Source organism: Periophthalmus magnuspinnatus, chromosome 1 (assembly GCF_009829125.3).
Source record: "Periophthalmus magnuspinnatus isolate fPerMag1 chromosome 1, fPerMag1.2.pri, whole genome shotgun sequence".
Classification (NCBI taxonomy): domain Eukaryota; kingdom Metazoa; phylum Chordata; class Actinopteri; order Gobiiformes; family Gobiidae; genus Periophthalmus; species Periophthalmus magnuspinnatus.
This window is the reverse complement of record NC_047126.1, coordinates 30,465,708-30,490,167: the sequence shown is the minus strand read 5'-3', so window position 1 is coordinate 30,490,167 and position 24,460 is coordinate 30,465,708. Positions and strand designations below refer to the sequence as shown.

The following is a 24,460-nucleotide window of genomic DNA, read 5'->3' as shown; positions in this document are numbered from 1 at the left end:
AAAGCCCCAGCCCAGACGAGATAATAGCTGTGGGCGCAGTATCAGGACTTGTGGGTCTCTCCATCACTAGAACAATTGATCTGGATTTGCAGAGATTTGTCGTAAAAACCCTTGTTTCATCTTAGGCTCATTAAAATGTCCATAAGCAGACCAAGTGAACAAAGGCCTCTTGCTCTTGTGCTCTAAAAGAAACTGAATCAAAGGCTATTTAACGTAATGAGACACATGAGAGAAGCGAGGAAAAGGATAAAAGCTGCATAACAACACACTATTGACTAAATTACAATTAAATCTATTCACGTTTCCAACTTCCCCACCCAACCCCAAATGTGTAGAATTCTGACTTTGTATGAACAATACAAGCAATCTTAATATGCCTGAAAGCTTTCCCCGCAGAGTGTTTCCTCTGACAACACTGGAAATGTCTCCACATCAGGAAAAAGGTCCCGCCTCCAAATCTGCATGTTTTAAATGACCGTCTTCCCTTTTGCAGTGTTTCCTTTCAGATAAGAGTACATTGCATATTGCTGCTTCTGTGGTTCATTTTACAGTCCATTCACTTTCCGGTGATACTTGAACCTGTCCCATTACATTGCACATTTCTGACATGTCTGATTACCATTATTTGAATGACAAAAAAAATACATATTTTTAAAAATATATCAGCCACTGACTAATTGGAGAGTATCACCTCACTGTGACTCTCAGTATTAGAAGGTAAATTTGTGCTTGGATGTTTTGCTGTACTGTGAGTGATCAGTCTACATTAGATATGTGAGTTTTAATGTATGACTTGATCATGATTAAAATTTGACTATGTTGCCCTGACTCATAATGCTTTAACCTAAAAAAACAAAAAAATAAAAACCCCCCAAAAAAACATTTTTTTTTACAACTTTATTGATCTTCAAAACATTGCAGCTCAACCTCACCGACACTATCCTAAGTTCCAGGGGTTAGAAAGCCCAGTAAACGGAGAGCTATTCCAGACAGCCGTGGCATTTCATTTGATCCCGCTGTTGCTCATGGTCTGGGCCTTGCACACTCCTTTACCGGCCACTTCAAAGGCCGCTCCTTTGTAGGTTGCGACACACTGTGCATCTGTGAGCAAGTCGGGCTGGACCTGCTCCCAAACCTTCTTCTTGGGGTTCAGCTCTTTGTCCGGCTCACCTGAAATCACACAGACTAGTTTAGAGCCACCAATCTCATCTTTTCACTGCTCATTTATCAAACAAGAAACTTCAGAACTGACTCATGTGCCTTGTCAGTGTAATCCCTGAGTGGCTGAATTGAAATTTTCTTTTACTCTTAATTAACATAATTTTGATTAAGATATAGAGTCTACCACCTGCTTGTCTCCATAGGGATAGATACATTGCTATACTGTAGAACATTCTTGGCAAAGCAATAACAAAAGCGTGGGGTGATCCCTCCACAGAAAAGTTACATTGTGCATTTTAAAGAAATTCAGTTTTGGTGATGGATGACCTCCATTTACAAAATAATAATAATAAAAAAAATAAAAATTATGGCCAATACAAATGATGTGGCAATAAATATATTACTATGGTTTTGAGTGTTATTCATATATACAAGCCAAATATAATGTTGTTTCTCCCATGTGAACCTGCCGCGATGAAACTCTATGAATGCATTGGGTGTTGTAAGTCCGTACTTTCTTTTCCAGTCAGTTTTATTACACATTTAATGATTGGGTTGGCTGTTGTGCTGATACTGGCTAGCATCTCTTTGGTGTCAAACTTCACAACTGTCCTGAGGTGTGAGGCTTCAAATGTGTTTCATTTTCCAAAGTTTACAAAGATCTGAGCAGAAGGATTTGATGAGCGGCCTGTGTGCTCGCTCCAGTTCATGCACGACTTCTGGGCCCTATTAGAAAGAGGAGTCATGGGCAATTACAGGCTCGCACCAACAGTGAATTGGCCGTAATTTAATCTACATTCGAGACAAGACAAAAGTGGCTTTAAGCTCTGATTTCAAGATGGTGTTAACAGTGCTCTTAAGCAAGTTACAGATATTAACTGATTTTTTGTGATTGTGATTTTGTCACAGTACATTTCTAAAGCATATTTTACTTTTGAGTTGCTTTTTTAAATATGGTAATTTTTGTCAAGGTCTGTAGCAAATTTGCGATAAACCAAGATTTTACTGAAACAGCATAACCTCCTAAGACCTGAGCTCTTGCCTGGCTTTATTAAATTCTCTTATGTTATTTGGGCTGATTGGGACCTGATGAGTATAAAAATAAAATATATTTTTACATTATGAGAAAAATGATGTCCACATAAGAGGACATTCATTCTACTTTATAATTATTATTTTGAAAAAAATCACACTTGAATAATGATTTGCAAAAAACTATTAAGTTTTTTGCAAATTGCAAACAGCAACATTTTTCCCTGAGTGTAAAAACAAAATAAGAAAGAACAATTGTAGCTCTTGGAACAATGTGTCTCATGTGAAGTGCTGCTGACAGGAGCAGGAGACATGTGCCTTTAACAAAGTCCATCTTGAATCTAAACTACAAAGTGTTATACTCTTCTGTCACAGTTTAATGTCCTCATCTGTGGACACCAGGACCTTGTAGAGAAAAAAAAATATATTGTGACCTAGACAGTCCAAAATGTGTTGTCCACATATGTGCATGCCAGGTCCTAGGAGGATAGCGAAACATTAAACCACCAAAAGTCTTCTTAAAAGGAACAGTGTGTAGTCTGTTTTAACAGGTACTACAATCACCACTGAACCTGGGTTGCAAGATCCTTAACCTGCACACAAAGGACACATACAAGTTTTTTCTCATTCTCAGTATATGGACAGGCCTCATGTGAAAACTCAGAACCTCCAGAATTAACTCACTAAACTGTAGAGGCTGCACTAGCACTGATTAATGCTTGTCTGCAGGTGTTGGACTTTAGGTAATGAGCATTCAGATCAGAGAGAATCCTTTTAGGTTTAAATCAGCAACTCAAATGAGACTCATATGAGGCTCATTCTGCTTTCTGATTGGACGAGCATCTTAAGAACCAAAACACCAAATTACAACATGAAGAACATGGACATCATGCCCAATGTTTTTGTAAGAATAAAACTGAACATGTTTACCTCAGATGTGGGGATACACTTATGTTTATGGGATTTAACATCTATGTCTTACATTCAGTTCTTGTTCATGTTACAGCATTGCCCTAGAATGTTCCAAAGAGCTGGAAAAAACAAGTACTCTTCCATTAAGCAGGGTACTCTCGCCCATAGATCTGACATGTAACTTTGTCTGGCAGCATCAATTGCTCGTCTCCATGGAGAGCCACCAGAAAAGTTACATAGCACCCCTTTATGTATCATTAAAATAAATATAAAATAATCCTATCCTATTTTTAAAAAAAAAATAATGTTGAGAATTCATAAAAGAACTACTGCGGTGTCCAATAACTACAACAAATACAGCTGAGATAAAAGATTTGGCTCTGAATAAAAATGCTTTCATCAGATTTACTGAAATTCTTCACATTGCTTCTTAGTAGAACATGCAAATTATAAAACAACCATAACTCTCTCAAACTAGACTGTAACCACTGATTGTAACCACTAGAGACAGCTCGTGATTGCTCTTGGAAGTAAGTGAGCCACTATAGTACAACAAAATAAAGACTAACTATAGCTTACATTCCTTTGTTTTGGTCAAAATGTGCAGTTGCATACCGTATCAGCGAGCAACTGACTATGAGGGCTTGGGTATAATAATATCTTCAATGGAAAAGAATAAAAGTCTTTACTGATAGCAGGGAATAATATTAATAGCATTCATAAATCATTTGTATTGTGCATTTGGACAACCTTTCTACCAGAAAGTGAATTAATGTCCTCAGTTTAGTCCCAAGGGCAGTAGCTCGTCTGCTGGACTCTGGGGGACGATCTTTGAAATTGCCTTAAAAACTAGCAGAGTTCACGATGATATATTATGGGGATATTTCAGAACAGTTTGAACACTTTACTGTGCACAAATCTGACTGGAGAGTAGAATCATGAGACAAACCAAGTGCTGCGGTGTTTCTGGCATAGACCTGTACTGACACCCTTCATTTGCTAAAAACAGGGACATTCTATGGAAAGCTGGCTTGAAATAACACACAAAGCAGGAATAATTGGGTTGGTCTCCAGTGTCTTGTTTCATATACCTGGGAAGCCCTGGAAAGTCACTCTGTCTCCGGGTACGGCTCCACTCGGAGGGTCCAGGATTTCCACTTTGTCTGGGGAGCTGGCACACATCACCATGGCCTGTGACACCACTCCTCTCATCTTGGCCGGCTTCAGGTTACACAGGAGCACGGCCATGCGGTTCTGCATCTGTAGGGGGCAAACAATAAAATACCTGGTTTTAAAACTGGAAACTCTGAAATCACTAGAGCTCTTTGGCCATATATAAATCACACAATGTATGTAAAAAAATGACACCCAAGACTGCTTAGTCTATCTAGCTATTTAAATATGTGTAGGAATTAATTATGGAAAAGTGAAATATTCTATTGAAAATAAAAGTGTTTACCCAGTGATAATAAGTGTAACAATGATAATACACCTTTTAATGTTTTTTTTTTTTGTTACCAGCCATGAATGTCTGAAGCACTGATGTAAGGATATTTATGGCTTTGTCTCATGTCCACGTTGTCTCATGCAGTTAACGTGACTGGAGAGAGCGGTTGCACCTTGTCGAGGGGTATGTGCTTGACCAGGCCGCTGACCACAGTCCTTGGGCAAGCCTCGCCCACGTCCACCTGCTCCACATACAGACTGTCTGCATCTGGGTGCTTCTCTGCGGAGATGATAAGTCCAATACGAAGGTCTAGACGGGACACGTCCACTTTGGCCTCGTCTTGGCTGGGGGCAGGCTGCTTCTTCTCAGCCTTTTCTGTGACAGCAAAGTCAGGAAATACTGTTACGCAACATGCAGGTTCAAATAGAGCCCAGCTCAGATTTCATACAACTGATTATATTCAGAGAGAACCTGATACGAGAGTAAAGGAGCCATGTTTCGGAAAAGTCATAAGAAACTCAAAGATTTGAGAGTCATTTGTGAAAGCTTTTAAGTAAATGTGCACATTATAACAGGAAATGTTTTTTTTTTTTTTAAACACTTCTCAAGTGGTACGTTTCCAAGTAAAATTATGAACAATAAGTCTCAGATCAAACAACACTTGGCATCCATGTGGAATTCAGTTTAATTTCCTGCCATAAAAGAAAACAAAAGCCACCAATAGAATGCCTAGGGCAAGCATGTGTTTCATCTCATCAATAAATATTCAGCAAAAGAAAAAGACGAAGTGCATACCAGAGGTTAATGACAAAACCAGTAGAAGCATTGGCCAAACGTTCCATGCTCCAGTGACATAACAGAATAGCAGGCGATTTGTCTCCACAAAAGTACCTTCATTTGGACTCGGTGGCTGCAGTGGACAGCACTGATCGAGTGATCAGCCAGGCTTTAATCAGCCTCTGCACTAAATCCATTCCAACTGTGCCCTTTGATTGTGTACTGTGCTGTGATGACAGCACAACAAAATCACATTTGCACATCTCCATTGAGATTACGATGGCTTTGCAACTAATAAGAAATGACGAGAAGGAAATCGAACTATATCAAATGTGGAAAAAGAATAGACCGTGACATCTGGTAACATGTGCTGAACACACACACACACACACACAGGGCCTACGCACTCATGATTATTGACGGAACTGAACACAGAGCCCTGTAATTTCCGTGTACACTAATAGTGAAACACACGATGAGTGATTTATCACTGGGAAGCCTGTCCCTCTGCAGTCCGTCTTTGATCAGTGTTTTGAAGTGAAGGCGCAGACATAATATGCTTTTGTTGTGACTTTGATATTAATATCTTAAAGAACTTTGCTGAAATTAATACTCATATTTGCCTTCATTAAGAAGGAGGGATGTCTGCAATCTATTACCTTTTTTCTCTGGTTTCTTCTTCTTGGCCTCTTCTTTGGAAGGGGGGCTCTGGACCGGAGTAGCAGCAGCAGTAGAGGTAGGTTGTGCTTGCTCAGAGGTTGACGGGGATATGGACTTTGGACTGCACTCTACGCCGTTTTCACCTGATGGCATTGGCACATCCAGCACTGCACAAGGAAACAGACACAACAGTCCAAAATTTAAAAGGCACTTTGCATCACAACAAAACTAAAAATTACACAGAGAGCGTTATTTATACATCAGTGCTGCTGGTGCAAACAGTGCTGAAAATCACAATGTCAAAGTTGATGGAAAGCAGGAAATGGAGCCATGAAGTAAAAAATATAGTGCTACTGAAAAGACGAAACCATTCATTTGAGGCGCCTGCAGTTTTTGTGCATAGGAGCAGTTCAGTCTGACAAACACAGGTCTCCAGGCACATCGCGGTCTCAGGAATGCTTTTTAATCACCTTAATTCTATGTTCAAACAAAAGAAGAGGACCTTTCCACTTTACATAGAAAATACAGGCAATGCCATTTTAACTCTTAATATAACATATGTAGGGTCTTTACCATATCATTTTCCACCTCCAATGAATCTTCGGTAAGAGCTTGGTGACATATTTTGAAGTACACATACCTCCCCTCTTCTTCTCCTTTTCTAGCAGCTGTTTTTTGAGTTCTTCAATCTCATTCTTCAGTTTGGCGTTTTCCACCATCAGTTTCTTCTCCTCTCTGGCACTGGCCTGGACCACTGAAACGACAAATTAAAGCATGGAATTTCTACAGATGAAAATATGAAAAAATCCAAACTCTTCATTGGTTTCAGCTCTCTGTATAATGCAGATTTCATCACTCTGAAACACATGGAGAGTCAGATCCTGTTTGCTACAGTACAGACATCCTCACACAAAGTATTAAGTAATAAGTACTTTTGACAATATTTTTGTTTATGATGTAAATATATTCACAATATTTGATACTGAAGTCTTGTGAACTTATATAAATAATACATCATAGTAATCATAACTAGACTTGTTGCTGTAATGGCGGCAGGAGGTTTCTGGCTGTACTTAATGCACTTGGACAGAGCAGGACGCACAGCTAGACTGGTCGATGTTGTCCTCTTTGTCCTCTTCACATTATACACAAATGACTGTAAAAGTGGCAAACCAGACATACTGTATCATCTGCATCTTTCAAATATTGTAATTGTTGACACAAGGAACAGTGACGTGCATATAAAACCAGAGCTGCAGGACTTTGCTGGTACAGGGAAAACCACATGGACTTTCCAAAACAAAAGATGGTCCTCCACTTTGGCCGTACCCCACTGAATTAGACTTTTGCACTAGCACTAAAAGAACAAGTCAATGAACCGCTTTAATTCACTAACTCACTGCTGTTTTTATTTTTGTGTATTCATATTGTCTCTTTTTATCAATGGATTGTATGAATATCCCAGAGCGCAAATGAAGTTTGGTAACGGTAAAAATAGTTTGTTGGATTGAATTGAATAATGTTTTATTAGAGTGAAAAGGTATCGACACAGATCATCATCTTTTGCCTAGTTTTAATAAACACTGAGAAATTACAGATAGCGGGGGTGAAGTGATGAAGTGTCTTTCCCAAGAACACGAGTTGGTAATGCCAGGAGTGTGATTCGAACTGCCAACCTTTGGATCAGTGAACAAACACCCTAACTGAGCCACTTCCACTGCTTACCATGGGAGTTTGGCAAGATAAGATAAAACGTAGAAAACTCCCTTGCTGTGACAGTATTTAATGGATACAAATAATGAGCAATTATGTGGCTTCAATAAGTTGTATTGGATTGAAGTAATACATTGGCTTACTGGCTTTCTCCTTCAGTAGCTGAACCTGCTGTTTGAGATACTCGATGATCTGGTCCGCCTCCGCCGCCCTCTGCTCCAGCCTCAACAATGGATTGTGTCCCGACATCCTGACCAGAGTACGAGCCAAAAACCTAACACAGAATATACAAATGTAAACAACAGATGCAGGCCATACACAAGCAAACATAGGGCCAAGTACAACCCACAAAGACCTCAGGTTCTTTTTACAGTCTCAACAAAAACTCAACTATGCCATTTTCTTTTGACTGGTTACATCTATTTTTAGTTTATTTTTAAGTCTGTTTTTTTTTTATTATTTTAAGCTATTTATCTATTATCTTGTTTTATTGCATGTACTATTTTCCTTCTGTTCTTTAACTGTGCGGTGCAATACTGGAATTTCCCCACTGTGGGACTAATAAAGGCATATCTTATCTTATCTTAATATTGGTCAAAACAAGTCTACACAATTATTTGAGAGTGATGTATCAAGTAAAACTGTGTGTGTAGAGTAAACTTCTAAAATATATATAATGCTAAGCCCTGATTTTAAAGGTTTTAAATGCATTGTTTGACCTCTACAAATTGGCACTCCAGCTGAAGATGGATTTTATAAGGCTAACAAATGGAGGATAAAAAGTATAAGACAGGCTGCAAAGAGCCAGAGGAAAACACCAGCTGGCTTCAGATAAAAACGGAGCGCAGTGGGATGAGGAAATTAGAAACACAAAAGCACTGCACTTGATAAAATCAACGATCAAAGGCTTGGTTTTCAAGAAACTATTCATTTCAGCAGCACCAGTGGAGGAAGATATTCTCTGGAAATGCACTGTTTGATTTACAAGCATTAGGATGTAAAGGATTTCAAAGCCAAATGTGATCATAAAGAGCTTTCTGTGTAATCCTTCAGTCGTCCAGGCATGATCCATAGTAAAAGAAAAATTCAATTCTGTCAATTGGACAAAAAAATGGAGGACTGAAGACGTTTTGCTGCTCATTCAATCATGAGAGTTGTTCTAAATTTTATCATAGCAATGAACAGGTTTTTTTGTTTTGTTTGTTTGTTTGTTTTCCATTAAGGGCTGTGCAATTATTCACTTTTACTTAAGATCTAGATCATTATGTCATAACTAATCATCAAAAATATAGTTGGGTCATTTCAATTTAAATTTTTATTGTAAAAAGCATGTGGTGTATATCTGTGTAATCCCTCATTCGTCCAGGTATCACGCAGAGCAAGAGAAAAATTAAATTCTGTCAACTTGACAAAAGTAAAGACTTTTCATTGCTCATCCAAGCAGCTTCTTCAGTTCTGGTCAGAGTGATGGGGATAGCCAGTACGCTAATGGATGTGAGAGCACCCATTAGGGGCCTGAATGATTATGCAAAATATGACTCAGGTACAGTTCAGGTGTAGTTCAATAAACCTAGCCAACAAACAGAAACTGTATAGAAACAGCTGTCTTAGTTTCAGTGTAATTAGCTCCTCCCTTCAGACAGATATAAGGCAGTGTCCATCAGCATTCTGACCAGAACTAAAGAATGGATGAGCAGCGAAACGTCTTCACTTTAAAACTTTTGTCCAGTTGACAGAATTTTTCTTTTGCCATGTGATGTATAAGATGAGATCTTGCTCTTAACCTGTCAAACAACACCAGCAGCTCATCAGTGACCTGTGTCAGCACATACTTTACCCATGAAGGAATCTGATAACAGTCCAGGCCCTTACTTAAAATAGACATGAATGAATGAATGGAGAGAACCAGGCTCAAATAATGTGCCTCTCTACTGTCAATAGGAATAATGTGAACATTATTTAGAGTGGAACAGCTACAGCCTATGAAATATTTAATAAAAAAAAAAATGGAACCCTTCAATCAGCACTATCTAATGCAAAACAGGACAAGGACTATTCTGATTATGAGGATTTAATTAAAACAATGTACCTATGGGGTTTCAAAACATGAAGAATATTTCACCACTAAAGGATACAGGTGATTATTAGTTTACAACACAGCCTAAAGCTTGATTATTAGAATTAAATCACTAAAGCTAACTAACTCACATTAACATTTTATATGACATTGGGATAAAATAGTGGATAATACAGCAATAAAACCGGTTCATGCTTCGAAAAATACTTTTGAGACTGCTAAAATGGCTCAGATGGCTAAAATAGACAAAGATTTAATATAAACGTTTAACAAAATCTTCAAACTTACATGGACACCAAGCTCGCACGTTTTTAACTCCACTTAAGGACTTGACAGCTGCTGGATCCAGTAAAAACAGGCACCGGAGAGACAGCTACAAAGCCGTAGAGACAGGACCCAAGAAGCAGATGTGCAAAAACATGGAAATTTCAGTCACACGCTAGACTGGCAACCTCCACGTTACTTATTAGTCAGCAAGCGGACACTGCCTTAGTAGAACCTCGCAACTGCCTTTTTATAATTTTCTCTTTCGTCAAAATATCAAAACAAAATCTTTACATTAAAAGCTAACAAGGAACTGAGCTATTCAATCATCTCAAAATTATGATATTCGTTTATAAAGAGTATTCTTCGGATCATTTTTCTTTCTTTTGTCGCACGGTTTTGACGTCATCGGTCACGTGCGCTCAGCTGTTTCATATCGACTCAGACTGAGGAAATTAAAGTGCTATTTACAAACACAAAAGATGACTCTAAAATCTTCTGTTTAACCGTGAGTAAAATGCATACGTACATGATTTCTACAACGATATCTTTATGGCTAATATTTTGGCATACGTTGATCGGTGAAACGATGGTTATGATGATGTCCTTTGCTATCTGTTTTAACTTCAAATTTTGTCATTGGTTACTCAAATGGTGCAGGCTTAATTTTTTTATTTTCTTTTATTATTAATATATATATATATATTTTCATTTAAATGCAGAAACTTTGCGATCGTGCGTTGGAAATCTACATTTAAGCTTTGTTAGCTGTTCCCCCTTCATAACAGTGTTGTCCTGTTGTCTCCACAGTGCTGAGAGCAGAATGAGGCCCCTGAAAGATGCTCAGCTGGGGGCTTTCACTTTCTTTGCCTCAGCTTTGCCCCATGATGTCTGTGGAAGCAACGGTCTGCCTCTAACTCCCAACTCCATTAAGATCCTGGGACGCTTCCAGATCCTCAAGACCATCACACACCCCAGACTGTGCCAGTATGTGGACATCTCCAGAGGAAAGCATGGTGAGCTATATTCAAGTTTCAGGACTTGCAGTAGATATGACTATAGTGTCAGTTCTTTTGTGTCAGCTGTTCTATAAAAAATACATAAAAATCTATCTATATATATTTTGTGTTTTCATCTTTCTCATCAGAACGGCTGATAGTTGTTGCTGAGCACTATGACAGCAGTTTAAGTGACTTCCAAAAGCAGGGCAAAATGGCAAGGTAATACACTATTTTTCTAATAAATAAAATGCCCTATTGAAATTTGATATTCATTATGACAAAATTTTGTTATTTGTATGGCTATTACTCTTACTAGTTACTATTGTTCTGTTTTGTGCCAGTTCTGTTGTTATTAGGGTGATCGGACATCCCCATTTACCCGAGACAGTCCCAGTTTTGAGCCCTGTGTCCCCTGTCCCAGCAGATGAATCCAAAGCTAGTGATTTGTCCCAGTTTTACAAAAGAAATGTCCCAGGCGTCCTTATTTTCACCACTTTGATACCCGACAAAAAGGGACATCAGTTGTCATTTGTTTGGCCAAAATACAGAAAATTGCTTAAAAATGACCAGAACACAAACATATGTCCTCAATTGTAGTAACTTAAATCTCTCAGCTTATACTGACTCACAACAAGATAAGTGATTAAGTCATGAATGGACTGAGTGCATAATAATGTTTTAATTATGTGCTCTTTATTATTACCAAACACTCAAACCCAGGAGTGTCCCAGTTTTTTATTTTGAAAATCTGGTCACTCTATGTATATAGAAGAATAAAATGCTTTCACCTCAGCTAATGACTAGCATGTGGTCTTTTTTTTAGTCCAGAGAAGGTGCTGCAGATCGCCTATGAGGTCCTCGAAGGCCTGGACTTCCTGAACAAACATGGCATGGTGCACAGAGCTCTCAGTGGACACAATGTGCTCATGGACTGTAAGGTATGTCCCCCTCTTCAAAAACACAAAGTCAATGTCAGAATTATAATACTGTCCATTCATGTTATTTCATCAGTGATTAGTTCAAGGCTTTTTAATTGAGTGGTTGGCAGCCCATCGTCTGTCTGTAAAAGCATGTGGTTTGGAGCAGAGTTCAGCAATGGAGGAATGAATATGCACACACAAATGTATTGATTTATTTAATTCTTCATTCATTCATTTATTCATTCATACATTTATTGAATCAAACATTGAGAATGATCAACATAAGGAAAAAAAAAAGCATGATACATTTTTTGGGCCAAACTCAGTCCTACTAACTTATATGTTTATGTTTTCTTTATAGGGCAACGTGAAGCTTGCAAAGTTTGGGCTCTATCACATGACAGATCACGGAGCAGATGTGGACTTCCCCATTGGGTAACTGTGTCCACACTAGTGTTAAATACATATGTTTGTTGTTACTGAAAGCATTCAATAGGCGACGTGATAGCTCAATTTAATTTATAGATATCAAGTTATAAAACATCGTCACTTTGATCTGTATCCAAAAGGCCTTTTATGTTTGTATCAAGTTAAATTGGTAATATCCTTTTGTCAATTGAAAAGTAGAACCGTGACTGCTATAAAACATCTGTCCAGTAAAAGTAATGTATTATTAAATTTCATAGTTTCATTTTTTTGAACATGCACTACTACTTCAATAGTGGCACATAAATGATACACTGCTGTCATATTATGCCTTGGAACAGTTTTAATAAATGTAATAATTATTTTCAAATGGATGTATTCATCAGCTACCCATCATACCTTGCTCCAGAGGTGATCGCTCAAGGATCATTTCATCCTAGCGACCGTTCCCATGACGATGCACCTCCATCTTCTGGTCCTAAATCCGATGTGTGGTCACTTGGGATTCTGTTGTTTGAGCTCTGTGCTGTAAGTAAATAGCAGGTAAATAGCAGCAAAACAAATACCACGATGTGCGCTTTTAAAGAAATGTGTGGTTTCTCGTGTCCATGTCATACCACAGGGAAGACGACTGCTGCAAAATATTGAAATAAGTGAGCGACTAAAGTTTATATTGACTCTGGGTAAGAGAAAATAGAATTACTTTAGCGAATTGCATTTCTATGAAGATAAACGTGGTGTGCTCTTGTGCGCAGGCTGCATGGATGACATTGTTACTGTCCTTGCTGAGGAACATGGATGCCTTGATAACATTAAGGTATAATGGTGTATATTAGATTTTTATGTTTATAAGAAGATTCAATTCAAACAATGTTACATCCACAGGGTCAGCCAGAAAATGTCCTGGAGTTATTAAGGAAATGCTTGACCTTTCTTCCATCTAAAAGGTAAAGGTTGAAAAGATTCTGTATTTTAAAGCAAATCAAATAATAACAAAGCCTGAAATATAAGAGAAAAATGAATTACCTTTCACATCTATTCAATAATTCAGGAGGATAAGCAAAATGGAACCGTGCCCTGAGAAATGCAGAAGTAATGTGTATATAGTGACAATGAGAATGGAAACCACCAGATTTTACATTTTATATCTGAAATAAAAAAAAAGATTGAGCACAGTAGAGCTGCAAGATGAAACTATGATTTGAATGGACGCAATTAGGAAATGGCAAAGGCTGCAGTTTTTGAAGTGCCATCATTTCCTTCACTAACAATATTAGGTCTTATGCTGCAAAAAAAGCTAACCATGTAGTTTAACATATTCTAAAGTACATGTGATTCTTGTATTAGTTCATCAGTTCAGAGTCTTTTTGTCAGTTCAAATAGATGCGATTAAAATGTGAACTTTGAACAGAATCCTATTTTTGAAACAAATAGTAAATACAATTGTAATTCTTGTCAGAAAAATTCCAATTACATTTTTTTTTTTTTTTTACAAATCATTCAGCTCTAGGGCACAGAGGTCATACCGATACAGGATATACTGGTAATAATTATTCATGTAAATTAAATGCTGCTATTTCTTTCCTACAGGCCGACCCCTGCCAATCTGCTGGGAGACCCTGTGTTCTCTGGGATCTCCAGCCTCTACTCTCCTTTTCAGAAACCTGTCAGTTTGTTTTCCTCGTCTTTGCGTTGCGCTCACATAGAACTTCCAGAAGACATCAATGAACTTTGCAAAGGTCTGGCGTCTATACCACCGACATTACCTGTCCCTGTACCAAAACCTAAATACTGTACAGTACATCAATAGCTCTTCTTTTTGTGTGTACATTTCTAGATGATGATGAAGACTACCTGTCGGAACGAGCCATAGATGAAGTTTACCATCTGTGGTGTTTGGCCGGAGGAGACCTGGAAAAAGAACTGACCAATAAGGGCATTATTCAGTCCAAGCCTCCAATCTGCACTCTACCGAAGTACATAACACACTCATGAGGTTATTGCTGTCAATGAAAAATAATACGGGCCATCTAAGCGCATTTTATTTTAGTTTTGTCCTAGAGGATGGTGAGACGTTCGGACAAGCGAGAGATCGGAGTTTCCTGCTAGATGACACAACAGTTACACTATCACTGTGTCAACTGAGAAATGTAAGTAAAGTCAAGCTACTGACCCAAATAATCATAAATGAAATGATGTAATATTTTTTTGAACATTGTAAAACTGCCCAGAAGAACTGCATTTACTTTTGCAATAACTTAAACACCACTTTAGTTCATTAACGTACAAAAACATGTAACCACCTTTGTGAGGGTATATAGTATTGGATTTTATATTAGCAATATGTGAACAATACCATCCTCCCTTTTTGCCTAACATAGTAGGAAAAAACAAAGGGATTCTAGTAAAAATATGGAATTTTCAAATATTTTTAGCTTGGAAACTATTATTATTATTATTATTATTATTATTATTGTTGTTGTATGTGTTGTTTATTTTATTAATTAATTCATTTTTATTTGTATTTTTTTAACAGCGACTGAAAGATGTTGGTGGAGAAGCATATTATCCTCTACTTGAAGATGAGTAAGTTCACCTTCACATGTCTTTATTTCAGTGCGCAGTCAGTGTACATAGCAGTGATATTTATCTCTTTTTTCTCTTTCTTTTCCACGCTCAGTCAGTCTAGTCTCCCTCAGTCCAACAGCAGCAATGAGCTCTCGTCGACTGTCACACTGCCGCTCATCATCCGGGAGAGAGACACAGAATACCAGCTCCTCCGGATCATCCTCTTCGACAGGCTGTTGCAGGTCCTTTTTTTTGGAAATTCCTCTTTTTTGCATTTAAAGGTGCACTATGTAACTTGTCTAGTGGAGGGTTCAATATCTGCCTGTCCCCATGGAGATGTTGCTCTTCCTGGAATTTCCTATAGTATGACAATAAAGTTACTATCTATCTCCCTGGAAACAAGCCACTAGACTAAGTTTCATGTCAGATCTGTGGAGAAGCGACCCCACACACCATAAGACCGCATGTTTTTGACAGGCATTTTTGAGCAATTAAGACACATGCAAATGTATAAATGCGAGATAGATTTTTTTAATAAGTGTATTCTAATATTGCAGGACATTCCAGGCTCTTTTATTGACATTTCCATTAGAATAAAAATTTATCTATATTTAGGTTCAAATTAGTGATTGTTATTCCAAGTTTAGGTATTAACATATTCTGTAAACCAATGGGACACAAGTATAAAGTAAAATGGATAGACATTGGTTATTCATAACATGCATTTCATTTTAGTGGATGGATTTCTGAGAGTCCGAGTCTATTTGTTACAGCTTGTGGCGCCCTCTAGAGCTCAGTAGAGTTCAGTCTTACTCATTTATTCATTCTGTACAATAAATACAACGTTAACATTTCTTCTTTTTGCAGTTGATAATTTTGTTCTATGTTGTTTTTTTGTTTTTGTTTTAGCAGCAATTACTACATATGTTTATACGTATGTGATTACTTTATGCTTTTTTAGGCCTATCCTTACAAGAAGCACTTGGTGTGGAAAGAGGCCAGAGTGGACATCCCACCTCTTGTCCGGGGTCTCGCGTGGGCTGCACTGCTCGGCATTGAGGTAAACAAAAAGGGAACGAAAAAAAATAAAAAAAATAAAAACAACAAAAAATTGAATCAAGCTGCTGGTTTATATTTACAGGGTGATATTCAAGCGAAATATGACAGTATAGACAAAGACACTCCCATTCCAACTGATAGACAGGTATCACTATAAAGCAAACACATAGTGCATTAAAACTATGGAATTTTAACCCACTGAATATTTGTTTTTGTCCAGATTGAAGTAGATATTCCTCGCTGTCACCAGTACGATGAGCTACTGTCCTCTCCTCAGGGCCACAGCAAGTTCAGACGGGTGCTCAAAGCCTGGGTGGTCTCACATCCAGACCTTGTGTACTGGCAGGGTCTGTAGCATATTTTAGTATCTCTAGGCCTAATACTGCACATTTAGAATACTTTTATGAATATAATTCTGGTTTATAGTTTGGTTGGACTTTTCTTCTTGATAAACTGAGTTATCCATTTACAAGAAGTCAAACTCTTGAGAAATCCTGTTTTATTACTAAGTGGTAAATTAATCAGTATTCCTTTTTAGGTTTGGATTCACTCTGTGCCCCTTTCCTTTACCTCAATTTTAACAATGAAGGTAAATGTTTAGTTTTTTCCCTGTCGTTACACATTGAATATCTACCTGCGTTTTACTCAGATAGAAAGTTAATGTATGTTTTGTTCAAACTTTTCCACCTTCTTTGTCTCTTTTTCTCCAGCACTAGCATATGCGTGCATGTCTGCCTTCATTCCCAAATACCTGTATAACTTCTTCTTAAAGGACAACTCTCATGTCATTCAAGGTAATGTCATCAATTTAGACACAATTTGAGCATTTGTACAATATCAAAGAATAACAAAGGGTGGATTGCATTTTAAATTCAAACAAAAATTAGACTAGAAGATAATCAGATCATTAAAATCTTTGGGTCAATCTGGTAGTTAATTATTAGTTAACTGTCTTATCTTAAACAGGTAGAACAATTAAAACTTTGAAAGGCCAAAGTCTGTGCAAGGGTAAGCAATATTAACAAGAAATCATATCTAATTATATTTCAAACGATCAAATTTCACTTCTTCAGTTCATCAGAAATAGTATTGCACAAAAATGGAATAGCCTCTAATATTAAAGGGATGTAAGTTTTTAGGTGGAGGCTCTGAAATCGCTCTGAAAAGGCCTAAAACGTAGCAGTATCTATAAAGACATGCAGATGACTCATTTCCAAGTATTTTTGGCAATAACATTTTCATGAGACAGCAGCTGATGCTTTGATACATTTTGTTGTATGTCCCACCTCTAGATACACTGCCAAGGTTGAATATTTAGAAATGGTCTATACATTTCACTGAGTTTTTTTCGAGGGGCACCTCAATGGACTCAGTTGGATTTAATGCATAGTCTAATGTGGTGGCTGTATGAAACATATGCAATGCAAAAATGACAAATAAACACATTTAACCTAAACTAATCTAATGGAAGAAGTATCTATCTGTCATTGTCTGTATGTTTTTATAGAGTACCTGACTGTCTTCTCTCAGATGATTGCTTTTCACGACCCTGAACTCAGCAACCATCTGAATGAGATCGGCTTCATCCCAGACGTAAGTGACCTTCGGTTTAGAAAAATGATATTTCTTCGCTGTACGTTTTTGTGTCACACTGGACATAATAACATCTCTATTTTTCCTACAGTAAATTGTGTAATGGTCCTGTAGTCATCTTGCTTATTGTCATTATTTCAGCTTTACCTGAACCCAGAGCAACTGAGACATTAACAAATGCTCTAATAAGAAAAACAAGGGCCTAGTTTAAATCGTTTGCCAAATGAATATGCGTGTGATCAGTAGATGCCAGGACACAGTTCATCCCCAATAATCGAAAATGAAAGTTCAACAAAACGTTTATAAAGATTGATGAACACTAAACCACTTCATGCGACAGACAGCCCTGTTTGACAAGAATACTTAAGTTTTTGCATCACACAGTATTGTCTGTGGTGGATAATATGTTGCTATCCTCATTACTCTTCACAGCTTTATGCAATTCCTTGGTTCCTGACCATGTTTACACGTAAGTATCATAAACCTTTCTTATCATATTACGCATTGACTCTTGTGACCTTTTAGCTACGTTATAATGCCGTTACCTCCTCAAAAACATACCTGGAGTTGTGTTTTGTTTCATTCACACATATCTGAGTAACCCTGTATTATTTTCTACAACCTCAAAGCTCCAAATCATCTGTTCCACCTTGTGATGTCATGAAGTGGTAGTTTTCAAGTTAATAGCTCCTTTTACCTTTTGTTCAGTAGAGAAGGGCAGTTCCAGGGCTGAAATGATCCAAATGATTCTAGTAAAGGTGTCACTTCCTGTATTACCACATGACATCACAAGGTGGAACAGAGTGTTTTCTGTTTGAGGAGGGTTTGTGTGTTAAACATGTGCGACTGAAACAAAACACAAAACGACATTATAACATATAAGATCAGGAAATGTTGTAATACATGCACTTTAAACTTAATTTCATAACACATGTAATTATAAAAGTATTTGAAAACTCATGTACGTTAATTGCATTGCTTACAGATTTCTAATTAAGTCGTGTGTGTAATTTGTTACTTGCGTCTTTATATATTCCTTTGATATTTATGCCAACGTGTCTAGTTAACATATCTCCTTGTTCTCCTATCCCGATCTAGACGTATTTCCACTACACAAGATCTTTCACTTGTGGGACACTCTTCTTCTTGGAAACTCCTCGTTCCCTTTCTGTATCGGTGTGGCCATCCTGCAGCAGCTCAGGGACCGCCTCCTGGCCAATGGCTTCAATGAGTGCATCCTACTCTTCTCTGACCTCCCAGGTAAACAACAAAAAATAAAATCGACCGGTCTAGCTGTGTTATGACGTGATAATTTAGTGTGTACATGTTTTTGTGATGCAGAAATTGACATTGAGAGATGTGTGAGAGAGTCCATAAGTCTGTTCTGCTGGACTCCGAAAAGTGCCACATACAGACAACACGCTCAGCCGCCCAAACCTGCTGGAGACAACGGCTTTGGGAAACCTGTCTCCTACTTCTCCTCTGAATACCAAGACATGACAAAGACTGAACTGGTAGCTATAACAACTCCATATCCAACAATGTAATATCAAACATCAACTTTTGAGAATATGTTACATCATCTAAGAATTTTCATCCATAAAAAAAAAGTGACAGCAGGCTAAATTTATGACACAGCTTTTTCATGGCACTTGCTGATATTTTCTGAACCTGATGTGGCACCTGCGAGATACTGATCTAGACTGCCTTCTGTGGCACATGGCAGTATTTGTGGCAGGTGATGTCAAAATATAGCGATATTGACAAAAAAAAAATCATATCTCATTATATTTCAACATTTTCCACTAATGATGAAATGTAATTTCTGCAGTTCGTCAGAAATGTGCTGAAAGGTGCCATCCAATGTTTTTTTTTAAAAGATCAACTATTGCACAAAAATGAAATAGACTGTAAAATTAACAGGACTCTGCATTAGTTTTTAGGGGGGATCCAAAAGTTTTTATTTCACATAAAAGGCCTAAAGCTTAGCCATATCCATAAAGACAAGTAGACAAGTATTTTTGGCAATAACATTTTCATGAGACAGCAACTGATGGACCCTCCACAAGAAGCTTACATAGAGCATCTTTAACCGCAAAAGTGCAGAGACTGTTTTTAATATTCAAGTTATTGATACATTTTGATATATGTCACACCTGTACGTACTGCCAACGTTCAATTATGAGTGTTGATGGAATATTTAGACATTTTCTATACATTTCACAAGGTTTTGATTGGACACCTCAGTGGACTCAGTTAGATTTAATGTGTAGTCTAATGTGGTGAATGTAAGATACATATGTAACATAAAAATCCATGACACTATTTTCTGAACCTAGTGTGGCACCTGCCAGTATTTGTGGCATCTAACATGTCACATGCCAGATACTGATCTATACTACCTTCTGTGCCATGTGGCAGTATGTGGCAGGTGCGATGTCAGGTGCCACAAATGTCTGGTAGATGTCACAGAAAATGCCTAAATATCAAGTGCCATAAATACTACACTGCCTGGCCAAAAAAAAAAGTTGCCACCTGGATTTAACTAAGCAAATATGTTGGTGTTGCTGCAGTCGGTCAGGTCTAGGTTCAGCAACAGTCTGTGCTCAAAGAATGAGGTCAGCTGACACCTGAATATACTGAATGACCAGGTTGGATTTTTTCTTCCCTGATGGCACGGGCATATTCCAGGATGTCAATGCCAGGATTCATTGGGCTCAAATTGGTAAAGAGTGGTTCAGGAGCATGAGACATCATTTTCACACATGGATTGTCCACCACAGAATCCAGACCTTAACCCCATTGAGAATCTTTGGGATGTGCTGGAGAAGGCTTTGTGCAGCGGTCAGACTCGACCATCACCAATGCAACATCTTGGTGAAAAATTAATGCAACACTGGATGGAAATAAATCTTGTGACATTGCAGAAATGAAATCGAAACAATGCCACAGCGAATGTGAGCTGTAATCAAAGCTAAAGGCGAACAACCAAATATTAGTGTGTGACATTTTACGGCCAGGCAGTGTATTTGAAAGCTAAAACTACTGCAATGTGATGATTCAACATAAGGACTAATAACCACTAAACCACTTCATGCAACAGCCAGCCCTGTTTGACAAGGACATTTTAGTTTTTGCACACAATATTGTCTATGGTGGAAAAAATAAAAATGTTTTTGAAATCGAAACAAAATCATTACTGTAAGACGTGGAAATTTATACTAAACACTATACATTTTAATTCCTCTGATCAGCATCTTCAGATTGAAATGACTTCTGGAAACTGATTTTAACGTTGTCCAGATGACTACCTTTCAAACCTAGACATTTATGATTATACAATATACTTGTCATCTCCTGTTGCATGTTCTGTAGTGTCGAGAGCCCATGTCCCTGAGTGAGCTGAAAGCAGAAGTGTCTCCCAGGATCTCTGCAGAGGACCTTATCGAACTGTGTGAACTGTCACCTACTGCACCCACCAAAAGAACCAAGTCAGGCAAACCCAAAATCATCTCTGTGGACGTCCGCAGTGTGGAAGAGTATCCTTACGCTGTTGAAAGATGACCTCAAATGTAACATTTTTGATTGTGAATGTCACACTAGATTTTTACTTAATGGATCATAACACCCAAGATCAGTGGTGCTCAAGCTTTTTACCAAATACCACCTAGGAAAGTATTTGGCCAGGTCTAAAACAAGAGGTTCTAAACCAGGGTTAGGGTTAGGGCAAGGACTAACCCAAAGGCGGAGAAAAATGTGAGCAAATATTAAGGAATACGTGCACCACCTGAAGGAGCGTGAATGCCACCAGTTAGACCACAGTTTCTGCATCACTGTGAAGAAATGAGGAAAAATAAAAATTCCGTTATGTCCTTGGCACTCATCCCACTTCACTCCCAGGGTCTGTGTTCAGTGGTGTCAAATGTTTGTGTGAACAGGTCATAACTGTAAAGTGCTTTGAGTGACTTGAAGGTAGAAAAGCGGCCATTTTATTTACCATAACTATAATATTTGATGTTTTCTAAAGAAGCTCTGAAGTTACATGCAAGTGGTCAAATTATTGGCTTATTTGATCTCATTTTCAAACCATACAGTTGTCCACCCTTAACCCCACTGTTTGCAGTTATAGCAGAGGTCACATTTCAGGCAGCATCAACGTCCCCTTCAGCACAGTGTTTGGGTCGGACGGGGAGCTGGTGCAGTGTCCCACATCAGGAGTGCTGCAGAGCTACAGAGGACGACTCATTGTGGTCATTAGTCACGCCATGAAGAGCGCTGCTATGGTGAGGAGACACAAGACCAGACATCCATCATTTAGAATAAAGAAATGATTGATGCTGTTCACAATTTTGGCCTCACTATTTAGTGTTTTTGCTGTCATTGTAGCACTTCTTTTTGGAGACAGAACTTCTCAAGTGATGCAAATCAGCACCACTTAACCCTTTTTTGTCCAGTGTAATTAGACAAAAAAGGGTGGAGACAAGAAGAAAAAATTCACGAGATCTTGTCCAATCCCTGTTGGGTGTGGAAATACACTATCTATATATCACTATCTTGGGAAATCAATCATTCATTCCAATTTTCTCAAGTTGTTTTAAGATTTTAAGCATCATCTTAAAAATGAGGACAACAAAATATTTTGAAATGAATAGGCTTAAGGCCCAACGTAAGCTTTTTTTTTCCATTTGAAAATAAAACTTGTGTCAACCCTTCTATTTATTTATTTACATTTTTAATGTAATGTATACATTTTTCACTTGTTTTTTTGAGGCTAAAATAAAATCTAATTCAGTTTTTATCTAAAAGTGTAAATTTCTCATAAAACTACTACTGAATAAAACTTATATATATATATATATATATATATATATATATAAGTATCCACATATCCTAATGGTCTTTACAATTTATCCTTTCCAGTTTGCGACTCACCTGGTCAAAGTGAATTTCCCTCGAGTTTGTGTCCTCGATGGAGGCATCAATAAGCTAAAACCCACTGGACTGCTCACTGTTCCTTCACCTCAGATATGAATAATTTGTAATTCATATGTGTCACTTAAAACAAATATATGATTATCAATGTGATCACTGTTCATTTTCCAAGTCAAATAAATTGTTCATGATTTATTGCGTGTGTGCCTATATAACTTTTCTGATGGAAGGCTGATGCTTGCCTCATGGAGATATTATTGTTTTGCCAAAACAGTTTTACAGTATAGCATTAAAAATATCTATCTTGCATTTATTCAATTACAGGTGCTTTTATGGCTCAGAAATGGCTTGAAAAACAGTGTGTACTGATATAGGGTGGTGAATAATGAGATCAGAGGCTGAATGGCTACTGGCCAGAAACTGTAATGGTACTTATAAGCAGTGGTGGATAAGGTACTCAATTGTATTACTTAAGTGAGTAAAAGTGCAGACACAGAGGTAAAATGTTACTCAAGTAAAAGTAAAAGTATCACATGAAAAAATCTACTAAGTAAAAAAATCCAAGAACTTGTTGTAATGTACTTTAAGAGTAAAACGTAAAAGTGTTTGACACAAGTGTTAATTTGTTAGTGTGTTAAATGTAGTGATACTGATTAAAAAATAACACACATTTTGGTCAACAGTAGCAACATGAATCAATTTCCTAATTTTTGTCATGAATTTTGTGTATTTATTTTGTTAGCCAAAGTGTGAATTCAAAGACTTTAGTGAGGATGTAGTGGAGTAGAAAGTACAGATATCTGCACAGATACCTGAAACTTCTACTTAAGTACAGCTCTTTATTACCTGTGCTTCATTACCTTCTATCACTGCCTCTAAGTCGGATACATCCGGTTGAAAAAAAAAAAAGATCCCTGAGAGCACAGTGATGAGTAATTTGACTTATACATATATAATTAGTCAGCCACCAATTGTGCATGTTCTCCCAAATAAAAAGATGAGAGATGCCTGTAATTTTCATCATAGGTTCATTTCAACTATGAGAGACAGAATAGGGGGAAAGGAAACCACAATGTAGGATTTTTTATGAATTAATTGGTACATTGGTACCTCGGTAAAATAAGTATTTCCTCACCTACAAGCAAGCAAGATTTCTGGCTGTCAAACTTCTTTAAGAGGCTCCTCTGTCCTCCTCTCGTTACCTGTATTAATGGCACATGTTTGAACTCGTTATAAGTATAAAAGACACCTGTCCACAACCTCAAACAGTCAGACTCTAAACTCCACTATGGCCAAGACCAAAGAGCTGTCAAAGGACCCCACAAACAAAACTTTAGACCTGCACCAGGCTGGGAAAACTGAATCTTCAATAGGTAAGCAGCTTGGTGTGAAAAAATCAACTGTGGGAGCAATTATTATAAAATGTAAGACATTTTAACCTTTATTTTACCAGGTAGGTCTGTTGAGAACAAATTCTCATTTTCAACGACGACCTGGCCAAGAAGCAGAAATTTCAACATACAACAGAATAACATCCATACAGGCAAAGACAAGACAAAACAACAACACTAAGACAGTTACTATTTTCCACTATTTACATATATACACATAGGTGAGCAGAGTTTAAAAACAGAGTTAAAAACAAGTACATTGGTCACGTACTATAGATTTTATTGAGTTGATGAATGAAGCTATTGGTATCATAGTACTAAGTTTTAGAGTTTTTTGTAGATTGTTCCAGTCGTTGGGTGCAGCGAACTGAAATGATGATTGACCAAAGGATGTACGGACTCGTGGGGTGATCATGGTGGTAATGTTACTGGAACGTAGGTTATGTGTGTTATTAGAAATATTGATGAGTGAGCGAAGATAATGAGGGGTTTTACCAATTAATGTTTTATAGATGAATTTGTACCAA

At 37.6% G+C, this 24,460-nt stretch overlaps 2 protein-coding genes across 2 annotated transcripts; one reads left to right on the top strand and one right to left on the bottom strand.

Annotated features, from left to right (window-relative positions):
- Positions 1 to 904: 904 nt before the first annotated feature.
- aimp1a (aminoacyl tRNA synthetase complex interacting multifunctional protein 1a) lies at positions 905 to 10,138 on the bottom strand. Its single transcript, XM_033972139.2, has 7 exons — positions 10,068 to 10,138; positions 7,846 to 7,976; positions 6,630 to 6,743; positions 5,989 to 6,156; positions 4,725 to 4,927; positions 4,197 to 4,365; positions 905 to 1,170 (listed from the first exon to the last, which is right to left on the bottom strand). Coding segments are annotated over exons 1-7 (954 nt in total). The 5' UTR covers positions 10,070 to 10,138; the 3' UTR covers positions 905 to 1,003.
- A 312-nt stretch (positions 10,139 to 10,450) lies between these two features.
- On the top strand, positions 10,451 to 22,737 carry tbck (TBC1 domain containing kinase). The gene is made up of 26 exons (XM_033970041.2): positions 10,451 to 10,551; positions 10,854 to 11,059; positions 11,191 to 11,263; positions 11,868 to 11,982; positions 12,326 to 12,399; positions 12,777 to 12,918; positions 13,013 to 13,073; positions 13,146 to 13,207; positions 13,276 to 13,337; positions 13,981 to 14,129; positions 14,228 to 14,366; positions 14,441 to 14,540; positions 14,927 to 14,976; positions 15,071 to 15,200; positions 15,920 to 16,018; positions 16,100 to 16,162; positions 16,238 to 16,364; positions 16,556 to 16,606; positions 16,728 to 16,811; positions 17,525 to 17,610; positions 18,043 to 18,079; positions 18,709 to 18,870; positions 18,952 to 19,124; positions 20,986 to 21,149; positions 21,734 to 21,893; positions 22,531 to 22,737. Exons 2-26 carry the CDS (start codon positions 10,867 to 10,869, stop codon positions 22,639 to 22,641), a joined length of 2,667 nt encoding a protein of 888 aa, XP_033825932.1. The 5' UTR covers positions 10,451 to 10,551; positions 10,854 to 10,866; the 3' UTR covers positions 22,642 to 22,737.
- The last annotated feature ends 1,723 nt before the right edge of the window (positions 22,738 to 24,460 follow it).